This window comes from Meleagris gallopavo, chromosome 16 (assembly GCF_000146605.3).
Source record: "Meleagris gallopavo isolate NT-WF06-2002-E0010 breed Aviagen turkey brand Nicholas breeding stock chromosome 16, Turkey_5.1, whole genome shotgun sequence".
In the NCBI taxonomy this organism is placed as follows: domain Eukaryota; kingdom Metazoa; phylum Chordata; class Aves; order Galliformes; family Phasianidae; genus Meleagris; species Meleagris gallopavo.
The window spans coordinates 7012038-7024336 of record NC_015026.2 but is presented as its reverse complement, the minus strand read 5'-3'; the positions used below and the strand labels follow the sequence as shown (position 1 = coordinate 7024336).

Here is a 12299-nt window from a genome sequence, read left to right as displayed (position 1 = left end):
GGCCGTTGTGCCGCGCGCCAGGGCCACGCCTCCGGCTCGGGCAGGTGCAGCGAGTTCCGGCAGCCACGCGGGGCCCTGGGGATGGGTTGGTTACCGAGCTGAACGCGTCGGCGGCACAGCCCGGCCGTGTTTCTCCTCTCGAGGACGAGATGCACCTCCAAGCACATCCGTTCTCCTGGCGGAAGGCTTTAACGGCGCTGCACCGCCCGTTCCCGGCCCACTCTGGAGGAGTGTGTGCCACTGGGCTCAGCGCCGCTCATCCCATCGCTGCGCCTCGGCTGAGTTGCTCCGGCAATATCAGCCCCACCACCTGCCAGCATACTGCCATCAGCGCAGTCCCGTGGGAACGTCAGCAACCCCAGAGCGCAGACTGCACGCCCACTGCGTCTCGCGGAGCGTGGATGAGGGAATCCGGGCTGTAGGCCGTGCCCCGGGTCGGTTGTGCACCCTGGTGGTTACAGGGGCTACAGCGCAGGCAAGCCGCGTGTCTTACGTACGGTTACAGAAGCGTAAATAGGAACAGAATCCAGATGTCCTAAGTGCCAAGTAGTGCTTTAACCCCAAAAGTCATAATTATATACTTGGAATAACCAACACCGCGCTCCCGCCTCAGCTCGTTGTGCTCAGCTTCGTGCATCCAGTTCAGGTCTGCGGCTGTGCCGGGTGCTCCTCGAGGGAAATGAGGGATGCATTAGGGATAAGGGTCTGTCTTCTTAAATAAAACTTACAAAGCACTATGAATTACATTAATCCTCTGCTAATTATTATTATTTACACCAATTAACATTAGTTGATGTCATCTGGGATCAAGCGGCGGACTGCTATGCGAAGTAGGCCCAGAGGAAGACCCCTGCACATATGCTCAGTATCAAGTTGATGTTCAGGACGTGCTTCACCAGTGGGTTCTCCTCCAGGGAAGCCATGGGACACTCGGGTTTGGCTGGCGCCACGTCCTCAGGGTTCTCCTGTCTGCGTTCCATCCCACAGAGCCACAGGAGGCTCCTCACCAGCTTTGAGTCCTTCTTGGTGCCAGTCGGACCTACAGAGCCAGCACAGAGCAAGGTGTAAGTGTCACCAACAGCAGATCCCAGATCTATGTCAGTATGGCCCTGCACAAAGGGTTTTGATGCAGAAGTGCATCCTCACTCTTCAGACAAGTAAGCTAGCTACACTGAGGTGTGGGAAACCCTTCAAATAACATCTATTTGGGGCTGTATGGTCTATTTCTTTCTTCCTTGGAGATCTGAGCTCAAGCTCTGCTCTTCCCAACATTTTAGGAAGCAGTAACAGCATCAAATCTAAAAGCCCATCTCTAAGTATTTGGAGCCCATCAGCTTCCTTTGCCACGTGCATACTTTGTCCAGTTAGGGTTACTCCACATTACATGTGTGAAAAGCAAATTCTCCCAGCTTTGGGCTGGATTGGGCCATGTGTGACAAAGCATCTTGCAACAAGAATGAGACTTCTCAGCACTGAGAGATCTGCACTTCACTTCCTCATTACCTTACTGATCTTTTCCTTAGCTTTTTATAGACCAGAGGAATACACAGCTGCATAGTTGCATAAACAGTGTCCCAAGCCTGGCAAAAACAAGTGATGGTAATCATTGCTGGAAAATGCAGAATGAGTTGCTGTGCATGTTTGTACCTAATACCGACAAGTACAAGTTTTAAAAAATGTAAATCCTCCTTCACTGATCTGTCAAGAACTCCGCCCAGGGCTCTGGGTTCTCCCTGCTGCTAGAGTCCATCAGAAAACATCACTGAAAAACAGAAATGGAATTTCATGAAAGTAACTGTGTTTTTCCTCCACCCTCCCCTTTCAATCAGTTCTCCTTGCAGCAGGTGCAGGCAGCACTAGGCTCTAGGCAGGACAGTGGCATGGCTTTCTGTATCCCATCCAGCTCCTTCTTGATTTCAAGCATATGTAATGCCATCAAGAGATGGAAAAGAAGCTAAACTTTTGCTTAGGCGAAACTGTCAGGTAAAACCCTTTAGCATGCCCTGAAGATACAGAAATCCAGAGGAAGCAGTTTTAACTGTTCTTGTCTTCAGAGTCTTTACATAATGCCTAGAGTTGTTAATTGTAGGTGTTACTGAGTATGGTGTTGGAGCACTTACATTTGTTATCATTTGTACTATTTTCAGAAGCAATGCTTATATCAATCTGGAGAGCTGGGCGCTCAGCTTCGCGTGCTCCTTTGGCAGTGTCAGGAGAAGTGCTGACCGCTAGGTCTTTCTTGGCTGGAGGATCCCCACGTGTGAACCAGGTAAGCCGACTTATCTGATGGCATGAAGAGTGGTGTTAAACTGCTTTGCGGTCGCTTAAAGGACTGCCTGAGCAGTACAGCAGCCTGCAGAGAGAACACTGTGAGGGGTTGAAGTCTGTTCTCCCGCTCTGCTGGAGCAGGTGAGCGGCTCAGTGCTCCGCTGCTGGCAGCAGAGCGGCGCTGGGTTAGTTTTATCTGCGGCCTGAGAGCTCTTGGAAGGATGGAGGTCTTCGCTTTTGGTTACTGCGTGGGTATTGCTGGATGCAGCCTGAGTGGGCCAGGAAAGGGAGCAAAAGAATGGAAACCGTGGCCAGTGAGGAATGATTCACAGAACGGGGGTTGTTTAGAGAAGAAAAGACAGATGGGAGATAGGATAATTTTCTTCAAATATGTCAAATGCTCATTAAAGAGGAGTGTTCTCGATACCAGTGACAGGGCAGACATGAAGGGATGAGCACAACATGAAGCTGGAAAGATTCGAGTTGGAGAAGAGGAAAAACTTCTGCAAAGAGGGGCAGGATCTTGAACTGGTGGTGCACTTCCCTGGGCACCTCCCTCTGGGGGCTTATGGAAGCGAGTTCACCACGGGTCTTTCAGAAATGCCAGGTTAGTCCTGTCTCGAAGCAAGAGATGCATTGGCTGTATGATTTCTGAAGGTCCCTTCTGGCCCTCCTTTCTGCTATTTACGTTTTTTGTAGACTCATTATGTCTATTAAAAGTAGTCAAACTGGCACAAACCTGTTCCAGAGGAAGTGTGCTCTCTGCCCTTGATTTCTCTTTTCTGCGAGTAAAAATGGTTCCTCACTAAATTAGTAAGAGTTCATAAAGATGACCCAGAATCTGGAATTTCTTGGAAAATAGAGGGAAAAAGCTAGTTTGTTATGCATTAAACACACACGTTTGAACTTAAGAACAGCTCTTTGTAACATCAACTGTTGACCTGTTTCCAGGGTGGAACTGTGGATATGTGGGACCAAAACCTTAAAAGAAAAGCAGCAGGGCACTGGAGCAAAGGAGGGATTGCTGTTACAGGTTGCTACAAGTGTTTTCATGTACTAAGAATAGATGGAAATGCCCATTTCCAGATTATTTATCTCCGCCTCATTCCCATGGATGTAACGTGAGGCGTCCATTCACCAATAAGGGAAGCAACGTGAGGGGTGGACGCACCATTTCCTCTGAGGGGGGCTCCGTCAGCAGGCTGACAAACAGCACGGTGAGCGTGGAGACGGCCGCCAGGACCATGGAGAAGTAGAGGTAGTGCATGTAGCGCAGCACGCCCGGCCGTGTGTCCCGCTCCCCGCACTGGGGCTCGGGGAAGATGAAGTCCAGCACCATCCGGATGACGCCCATCAGCAGCCCGAGCACCAGGCCCCAGAACGCGCCCTAGGAAGGGAGGGTTATTTGCCGGAGCAGGAAGTGTGAGCGCACCCGGGACTCAGGGCTATGGGCTGCCAGGCTTCCTCCTTCCTGTTTGTTTGTTTGGCAGCCTCCCACCCCTCCTTTTCCCACTTGTGCTGTTTTAGCTAGGTGCACTGGTGCTGTTACAGTAGCGTGGTGTCTGCCCTGTATTGGAGACCAGTGGGCCATTCAAGAGGGACGTTTGCATCCCAATGGCTGCTTTAACCACAGGTGCTATCGACTGCCCTCCAGCTAAGTGAAGCCAGGTTTGGGAAGGCTTTACTCCATACTTAGCACCAGGTGAGGAGCTGCAGGCTTTGGATTCCTGGTGCTGTGCTCCTTAAATATGTGCGCCCTCTGGTGCAGATCACACAAATGCATCTAATGAATGGCAAGCAAGGCCCTAAGGAGCTTCAGGCTTTATGAAGGGCACCTTGCAGCCAAGCAATGCAGTCCTCTCACTGCTTACAAAATGCCTGTTGAAAAGCACCAGGAATTCCTGCCTCAGGGATGACTGTGTCCAGCACTGCCTAGAGGGGCTGTTACCTTTTCATTTGCTCGCTTCCAGAAGCAGCCCAATATAAACACCATTGCCACAGGGGGCTGCAGGTAGGAGCTGATGGATTGGATGTAAATGAAGAGCTGCCCACCCTGGCCAGCCTGGACCAGTGGGATCCACAGGATAGAGACCACCGTAAGTAGCAGCACAAAGACCCTATGCAAGAAGATGTCAGTATTGTTAGCTCAGATGTTTCTTTTCCAATTGTCCATCTTGCAAAATTCCTCCTGAGATCACTTGTAACCACGAGGCCTCAGCTTTAGCACTGCAGCAAACCTGTACGCTATGGGGCTCTCAGCCCGTTCTCCCTTATAGTGGATCCCTTGCAACATACCTGCCAACGATCATGAGCTCCCACTCAGAGCATCGAGGCCGGAAGTGTTTCCAGAGGTCCATGGTAAAAATGGTGCTGGCACTGTTGAAGATGGATGTGAGGGAGGACATGAGGGCTGCTATCATCACGGCCATCATCAGGCCCCTGAGTCCTGGAAGCAGAAAGATCGGTGCAGCCTCACTGAGAATCCCAAATAACCACTTGCTGTATGCTGTCCCTCACCACACTTCCATCAAGCCCAGTGTAACCCCACTGAATTACAGCTGCAAGTTTTTCCCTTCTGGCCTTTTCCTGCGCAGGCTGCTCACCTACAGGCAGGAGCTCTATCACCAACTTCGGGTAAGCGATATCAGAACAGCCGGATGGGTTGCCACAGATTTTTTGACAAATCTCCGGCTCTGCGCAAGCCACCAGGTCTGAAATAAGCAAGACAAATGAGAAGCAATATTCATGGGTCACAAGAAACAGTATAGCTGAAAGCTGCTGCAGGAGAATTTGCATTCTGCTAGTTGTAACTGGGAGGAAGTTTTGTCATACTTTGGGACTTCATGCACTGCAAAAGCTGTCTCAGCTGCACAGAATGGACACGACCTGTAGTGGCTGTCAGAGGGAGCAGAGCTCTCCTTCTGCACTGACCTGGGAAGAGGACCCGGCTGATCATGCCCGGCATCACCATCATGAAGAGTGGCAAAATCTTCAGGTAGGAGGTCATCAGGGAGCCTCCCTTGGCGTGTGAGAGGTTTTTAGCAGCAAGGGACCTCTGAACGATGACCTAGAGAGGAAGAAATGCATTGGATCTGCTGCTGGGTGGGGCAGAGCCAGCTCTGATGGTGTGGTTGGGTCATGCACTGCTCTTAGGCACGCTGTGTTTGTTTACATATTCTGCTCTCTAAACTGTTGCAATTTTAGAAAAGTGAGCACTGGGGTGAAGGTGATCAGACCCCTGCAGAGCTGAAAGAGTTTGAGAGTGCCTCACATCTGTATGGACTGGGATTAACAATGAGACACATTCTCTCCTCTTTCTACATTGAAATAATTCACAAAACCTAGTTGTGCTTCTGCAGTTTTGCAGTCTGAGGATCGAAAGCAACACATTTTACTGCATTGCTGTCAGAAATAGTGACTAGCCTAGGCTATGCTGCAGACCTTAGGTCTGCAATCAGAGTCAAACAGCTGAGAACATGTCCTGAAAACCGAGTCGAGGCAGAAACAGTGACACACCTGGTCAGTACACCAGTACCACAGGGACGGGATGGTCATCCCCACCAGCACCCCTGGCCAGGGAAGGTCGGAGTTAACAGGATCCCGGAAAATGTGGAAAGCGTCTTCCCTTGGCAAGCCGCAGCTGCTGTTCTCCTTGCGGGTGCTGGGAATGGCATCAAAGTATTTTGCCTGCAAACCTTCCAGACCGCCAACTTCAACAAAGCCTAAAATAGGTCATGAGAAGTAGTTATCACGTCTTCTGTGCTCTTGTTTTTAGTCTCTACAGTTTGCTCGATAGACGGATAGCTATAGTCTCTATAAATCCTCCACAAGCATTCTTTGAAATCAGGAGTTACTGGCTTGGCAACCGGCCCACGGCAGGGGGTCGGAATGAGATGATTGTTGAGGTCCTTTCCAACCAACTTTATGGCAGTGTAATCTATTCTACAATTTTAATGCTGGGCAGGGGATGGCATCACTTGTAAACCTGTTGGCTAGAGATGATGCTTGTTCATCTTTTATATTACCACAGAACCTACTTCTTCAATTAATTTTTCATGGAGTTCTCGTGCATTTTTACTACTTAAGAACTACTGTAAGATTATTTGATTTGATAAGATTATATGAACGCATATTTCTACAGGAAAAAACATAAAAAGCAGCTCTTGGAACATCAATCAAGTAAACATTTGTAATGACCCAGCATGTCTGTAGTGCTAAAGCTGCTGTAAGCTCAGCAAGGAGGAGCACTCACTGAAGACCATGAGGCTGATGGCACCGACCAGCATGATGAGGGTCTGCAAAGCATCCGTGTAGATGACGGCCGCCAGACCACCTGTGGGAGCAGAGGGCAGTGCTGGAATCTCCTCCGACCCCCTCGGCAGCATCCTGGGGAGCAGCGCCGTGCTGCTCTGCCCGTACTCAGCCATCCCTGCACCCCGTGTTGCAAATCAGAACGAATCACCATTTTGTCACTAAGAAGCCAATGTCTGGTATAAATACTTTATGGGAAATGCATGGAAAAACTCCAAAACAAAGCCCAGGCTGAATATGGAGGAGAAAAAACAGCGGTGGTGGAGGCGATCTTTATGAGCAGCATCACCAGGGGTGAGCGCTGGGAAAGGAGCAACCTTTGTTTGTGTGGGATTTGTGCTCGCTCCGTGCATGGCTTTGTTCCATTTGGCCACTGTTAAGCCCCAAAAGGGCACCCAGGACTGACAATGCTTTTCGCATTACGCAGTTCATTGCTATGTTAATCCCTCATACCCTAAAAAGCCCAGAGGAGGAACTGCACTGGGCAAATGCCAAGAGCATCACTTCTCTTAAGGAGAGACTGCCATGCATCCATATGTGGCGTGGCCTTGTAAGGGGCATTCATGTACTCACTCCTGGTAATACTTTTTAATAGGTGAGTTACCAGTTGCTGTTCTCCCTGTTTTCCATACTCATGGCAAAAACAGATAGGATGTGAAATTCAGGGCCCCTACCAGAAGCATGAGGCTGTTTTGTGCATTACATGCACACGCTGAGCAGGACCTGCTGCGCTCTGACCTGAAACTCAGCCACGCACCTGCTACAGTGTAGACAGCAGTGATTGCTAGCAGGCCTGCCACAGCAATGTAGAGGTCCCAGTGCAAAGCTTGCTGAATGAAGAGGGCCCCAGCATACATATCAACCTATAAACAAAAATTATTGCAGTTGCTAGTAGACATTACCCAACCCCTATAAGCTGGCGATGCCAGGGAATGGACACACAGGGAGTTGCATCACAGTATGATCTTAAGGAGCATCCACAGGACCCCAAGTATGCAGTGCTCCCAGGGATCCGGAAGGCGTGTGCCAGGCTCCTGTCCCACCTGTGCTCCGTGTGCACAGGAAAAATCACAGACAGAGACCTCTCCACTTTCTCCAGCTCGTGCAGTGCTGCACGGTTAATGAGCAGCTCGCAGGGTGTTGTGCAAGGCTTGCTCCTGTTATTCATTCCAGGCACTGCAGCAAAGGGAAGCAGCAATAAATCACGGAACTCTTTCTGCCTGAGCACATACCAGCTCCTGCATTCTTGCTCATCCTGCAGATAGCAGCAGTAGGTGTTTGTGCAGGAAATGAACGTGCAAAGGGAAGAAACTGGGCAAGCTAGCCAGGCATACAAATCTAACAACAATGCATCCACTCAGCTTAACCTTCCAGTGGGTAATTGCTCAGGATGTTGACATCTAGCTTTTCCCTTACTGTAGGGAGCATTCAAATCCTTAATGGGGAAAAACAATCATTGTTGTGTAGCTTCTCTTAACGGCTACACAAGTAGTACCTGGTTCTCAGGTACTTTAAAAATATACCTCTATTTCTGTTAATCCAGGGAAGGGCCAACCATTGCATCATCTTTTCAGTACCTAAAGCAGGGCTATAAGAGAGAAGGGGACAGACTGTAGCAGGGTCTGTAGTGACAGACAAGAGGAAATGGTTTCAAACTAAAATTCAGATTGGATATAAAGAAGAAGCTGTTTGCAATAAGGGCAGAGAGGCGGTGCCCCATCCTTAAAAACACCCACGGTCAGGCTGGACGGGGCTCTGAGCACCGATGGAGCTGTGGGTGTCCCTGCTCAGTGCAGAAAGGGGCACCACATGGCATTCAGAGCTCCCTTTCAACTCAAACCATTCTATATCTCTGTGATCTCAGTCTGGCTGGGTAACACACTCTTCCAAAAACAGGTTGAATTCAACTTCCTACCATTTTTTCCTACTCACTGATATTTTGGTGAAGATATAGATGAACAAGTAGAGAATCGCCAGGAATATCTGGATTCTTTTTCCACCAAAGCGTTTCCGCAGATACTCAGGCATGGTGGTCACCTGTATGGGACAGACATGCTGGAAAGGCAGCAGCACACAGCAGCTCAGCTGGGAGCCGTGCAGCTGCAACTGAGCATGGCTGAGCTCCTGAGCCATGTGGGGGTTTGAATGCCAGAAAGTGACTGATGACACAACGCCCCATTTACTTACTCCTGCTGCTATGTAAATGGGAAGGAATAACCACGCCAGCACCAAAACAGAAAACATGCCCTGCAAAACAAGTGGAAGGGAAGGTCAAAATGCTGCTCTAGGCTGCAGTCAGGTAGGGAGAGCATGTGGCACTTAGGGGCATGGAGACCTGGGGACTTTTCAGGCCCCCCAGCAGCTGGTAGAGGGAGCAGGAGAGCTGCCATGCATATGGAGCCATGCAATGCCATACAGTGCCACACTCACATTCCACTCGTAGGCTGTTGCAGCGATTCCTGATGCAGCTCCTGACCCTGCCAGGCCAATGAAGTGCCCGCTTCCAACATTGCTGGCAAACAGGGATGCACCCACCTGGGAAGAGATGCAGGGGTCAGGCACTGTGTCCCTGCAAAGCTCGGGGTGCATAGAGGGGAGGTGGCAGGGAGACACTGTGCCAGCCAGCTGCACTGGTCTTGGAGAAAGCCAGCATTGTTACTGGGTCTTTGCAAAAACACGGAACACATCTTTCTTCTTTTTGGAGAAATGAATTCTGCATGGACAAAGGTCTCACTGTAACCTAGGGGCACAAGCAGGATAACAACAAAGATACTTACAGGCCACCACACCATCTGTCCCCCGGCCAGAAAGTAGCCTTTCACCGTGCTGCGCTGCGTCTTCCACATGGACTGAGAAAGCAGAAGAGCAGAACAGAGGATCACCATTATCAGCTGCTGCTCAGAACCACACTGAGCACGTGGCTGGTCCCCCAGCAGGAGCCTGTCCTGTCCTCACTCCAGACCCACAGTGGAGGCAAGCAATTTTGGACAAGAGCTGTGGACACCTGCACTTATCAGGAGGAGTGCTACACATTGCATGTATTACGTGTTGACTCCCATTCTTCAGAGATCTCAAATGTTTTCATGTGATATGGTGAGTTCTGCATCGCATGTGGAGGCAGCAGCCATTCATCTTGCCTTGTGACAGCCAGACTGTGCTTCTGCTATTGCAAAAGCCATGCCAGGAGGATGTCCTGCTGCCGTAATTGTATGTGGGGGCTATTTTTAATTTACAAAATCTGCTGGCAGGACCTCACCGCTGACAAACACAGATGATACATGGAACAGCAGTTCCTTCCCGAATGAACAAAACATTATTAGCAGTACTTGGTACTTACACAGCCTCTTCCTCACAAGTGCTCTCAGTACCTCTGCAAACACTGGAGCTGAACAGCCCTCCTGTGGAGCAGTGAGGGCACTTCCCCATGCTGAAGTAGGGGAAAGGACCCGTCAGCTGTGCCCTTCCACTCATGTAGTTGAATTCAGTGAAGTGTGGCTTGATTCAAGCCAAAGTAAAATAAGCTGAAGTCCAAACAGCCATATTCTTCAATAAAACAGCGGTCTGAATGTTAAATGCTTACCCAGAGCCCAACAGCCAGGACAAACACAAAGTACAGCACGAGGATAGTGATGTCTATGGGGCCCAGCGTCTTCTGGGGAAACACATCCCACTGGGGTGTCACCGATGACGGGGTACTGCTGGTGCTCTCCATGGCTCCTTGTGCAGGATGGGCGCTTCCTCTGGGCATAGATCTGTAAAACATGGGCTGTGTGGTTGCAGTACTGTGGCAAAAGGGGAAGCTGCTGACTGCTCCTGAACATCCCCAGAGTGCCCTACTCTGCCCAGCCACAGGATCTGCTCTCCATTACCCTGCTGAGCTGAGGAGATGTCCCCTGGGCCCCACAGCACCGTCACCACCAGGACACCGAGTGCCCGCTCCTCCTTCTGTTCCTTATGCCTGGTCCTCTGGCTACTGCTGCACTTGTAAGGTGATACTTATAAGCTCCCACCTCAAAATGCTGGAAAAGGTGGGGCAGGGAGAGGCGGTGTCACCTGTGCTGGGGAGAGGAGCAGCCCAACAGGTTCTTCCCCTGAGCCCAGCGCAGCGCAGAGACATCTACCTGTGCAATGTGCATGGCTTTCACAACGCTCTCTGGCCTCACCCACTTGTTGATACAGGAAAATGCTTTGACCCTCACCTTCCCAGGTGCCTAAAGAGCTGTCTGAAGTACAAGCAGCCGCTTCCGAGTATTGCTGGCATGGCCAGGTACATAAAGTCCAGGTGTGTGAATAAAGCAGAATGGGAATGGATACATAAAAGCACACTCACCATCCCTACACATCGAGGCAATGTTGCAAATGCACCAGTGATGAAAATGCAACAATTTCACTGGGCAACACTGACAAGTGTCCTGTGTTCCTGCTGAGATCAGCCCCAGCCCAGGTTGGAGTTGTGTTTATGGGAAGGTTGAGCAGTGGGTGGTTTTCAGGCGCAATCCCATCCCCTGCCATACACAGCAAGTGGGTTGTGCCCTGTGGTAGCCACAACCTGGAACTGCAGTGCCAAAGCCCATCCAGAACCACACTCTGAATAGTGAATGCTGAGAGCACAACCTATGGGGCTGCAGAGCCTTTCCTGCGCCTTACAACACGCCCAGGTCCCTCTGCATCTTCTGGGTGCTGCACCTCCTTAAGGAGCGACGTCTGGGCTGGCACTGAGGCTGTGCTGGCACACTTAACTTGGAGAAGAGAAATGCTCATTGGTGTGCCAGCCTCATGGAGCTGCTAACCCCTCTGCCACCTCCCGCTTTCTCTTCTGAGCTCTCATTCTGCCATTTCTAACCAGCCCAAAGCACCTCCCACATCAGGTGCTGTGCACTTCCAGCACAGTCTGCACTGAGCTACCTGAGTTCAGTCCCATGCAGGGCTTGGCTTTATGTTTTCCCTCTGCAAGGCGAGCAGCACCAGCCGTTTCTTGTGTTGCCAACGAGGAGGGGACACACAGATGTGCTGGGGGTGTCCCACACCGAGCTGTGTCTGTGGGTGCCACGCAGAGCACAGGGTCGAGTGCAGTGAGCTCAGCTGCTCCGGCTTCAAATCCTCACTCTGCCACGGCCCAGTGGAAATTTTGCCTGTTTTGTGCATTCGGGTCACAGCGCGGTCCCCCTCGGTTCCTGGCACAGGCGGCAGCGCTTTCCTCGCCAGAGATTGTGAGCAAAGAACATCCGTGGCATTGAAATGCGGCCGCTGAAGCCGGCCTTTATCAATGGTCCGGGGAGACGCAGCCACGTGGGTGCCGAGGCACCGCCGGCACCGTTTCTCTCAATGCCGCTGCAAGGGGATTTTTTAAGGCTTTCCCAGCCCTCTACCCCTCCTACAGTGACCGCCGCTCCCGAGGGCGTCCGCCCCACAGCCGCCCGCAGCCCAGCGCCCCACCGCGAGGTAGAAGCCGGAGGACTTACTGCGCTCAGCTGGGTCTCATTCTGCTCCCTCGCGCTAGGCACCACCGAGCCTCTGCCAACTGACGGGCAGCTTAAATATTGCCAGAGAATGGGGATTTGCCAGCGGAGCTGTTAACAGTGTCACAAGGAACGAGGAGGAATATTTATAGTCAAAGTTAAACTAATTGCCCGAAGTTACTCGTTCGGTCTCCTGCGGCTCTGGTGAGAAGTAGTTATTTTCACTATCAGCGCTCATAGGTCAAACTCCAAAGAGTGCCA

The 12299-nt window shown here is 50.9% G+C and overlaps 1 protein-coding gene across 7 annotated transcripts; it reads right to left on the bottom strand.

Annotated features, from left to right (window-relative positions):
• SLC5A11 (solute carrier family 5 member 11) lies at positions 1-12218 on the bottom strand. Of its 7 annotated transcripts, none has more exons than XR_795358.3 (17): positions 12042-12218; positions 10160-10331; positions 9357-9428; positions 9010-9114; positions 8767-8826; positions 8512-8616; positions 7337-7442; positions 6521-6601; positions 5785-5990; positions 5200-5335; positions 4872-4979; positions 4564-4714; positions 4217-4385; positions 3440-3655; positions 2121-2283; positions 1648-1762; positions 939-1039 (listed from the first exon to the last, which is right to left on the bottom strand). XR_795358.3 is itself a non-coding variant. In XM_003210665.4 (16 exons), exons 2-16 carry the CDS (start codon positions 10325-10327, stop codon positions 822-824), a joined length of 2064 nt encoding a protein of 687 aa, XP_003210713.1. In that variant the 5' UTR covers positions 10328-10331; positions 12042-12217; the 3' UTR covers positions 1-821. The 7 variants fall into 7 exon arrangements, 4 of the variants coding, with proteins under 4 accessions (XP_003210713.1, XP_010717817.1, XP_019476333.1 ...); XR_795357.3 differs by having other exon boundaries at positions 961-1039; positions 1504-1762; XM_003210665.4 differs by lacking the exon at positions 1648-1762 and having other exon boundaries at positions 1-1039; positions 12042-12217.
• Between the last annotated feature and the right edge of the window lie 81 nt (positions 12219-12299).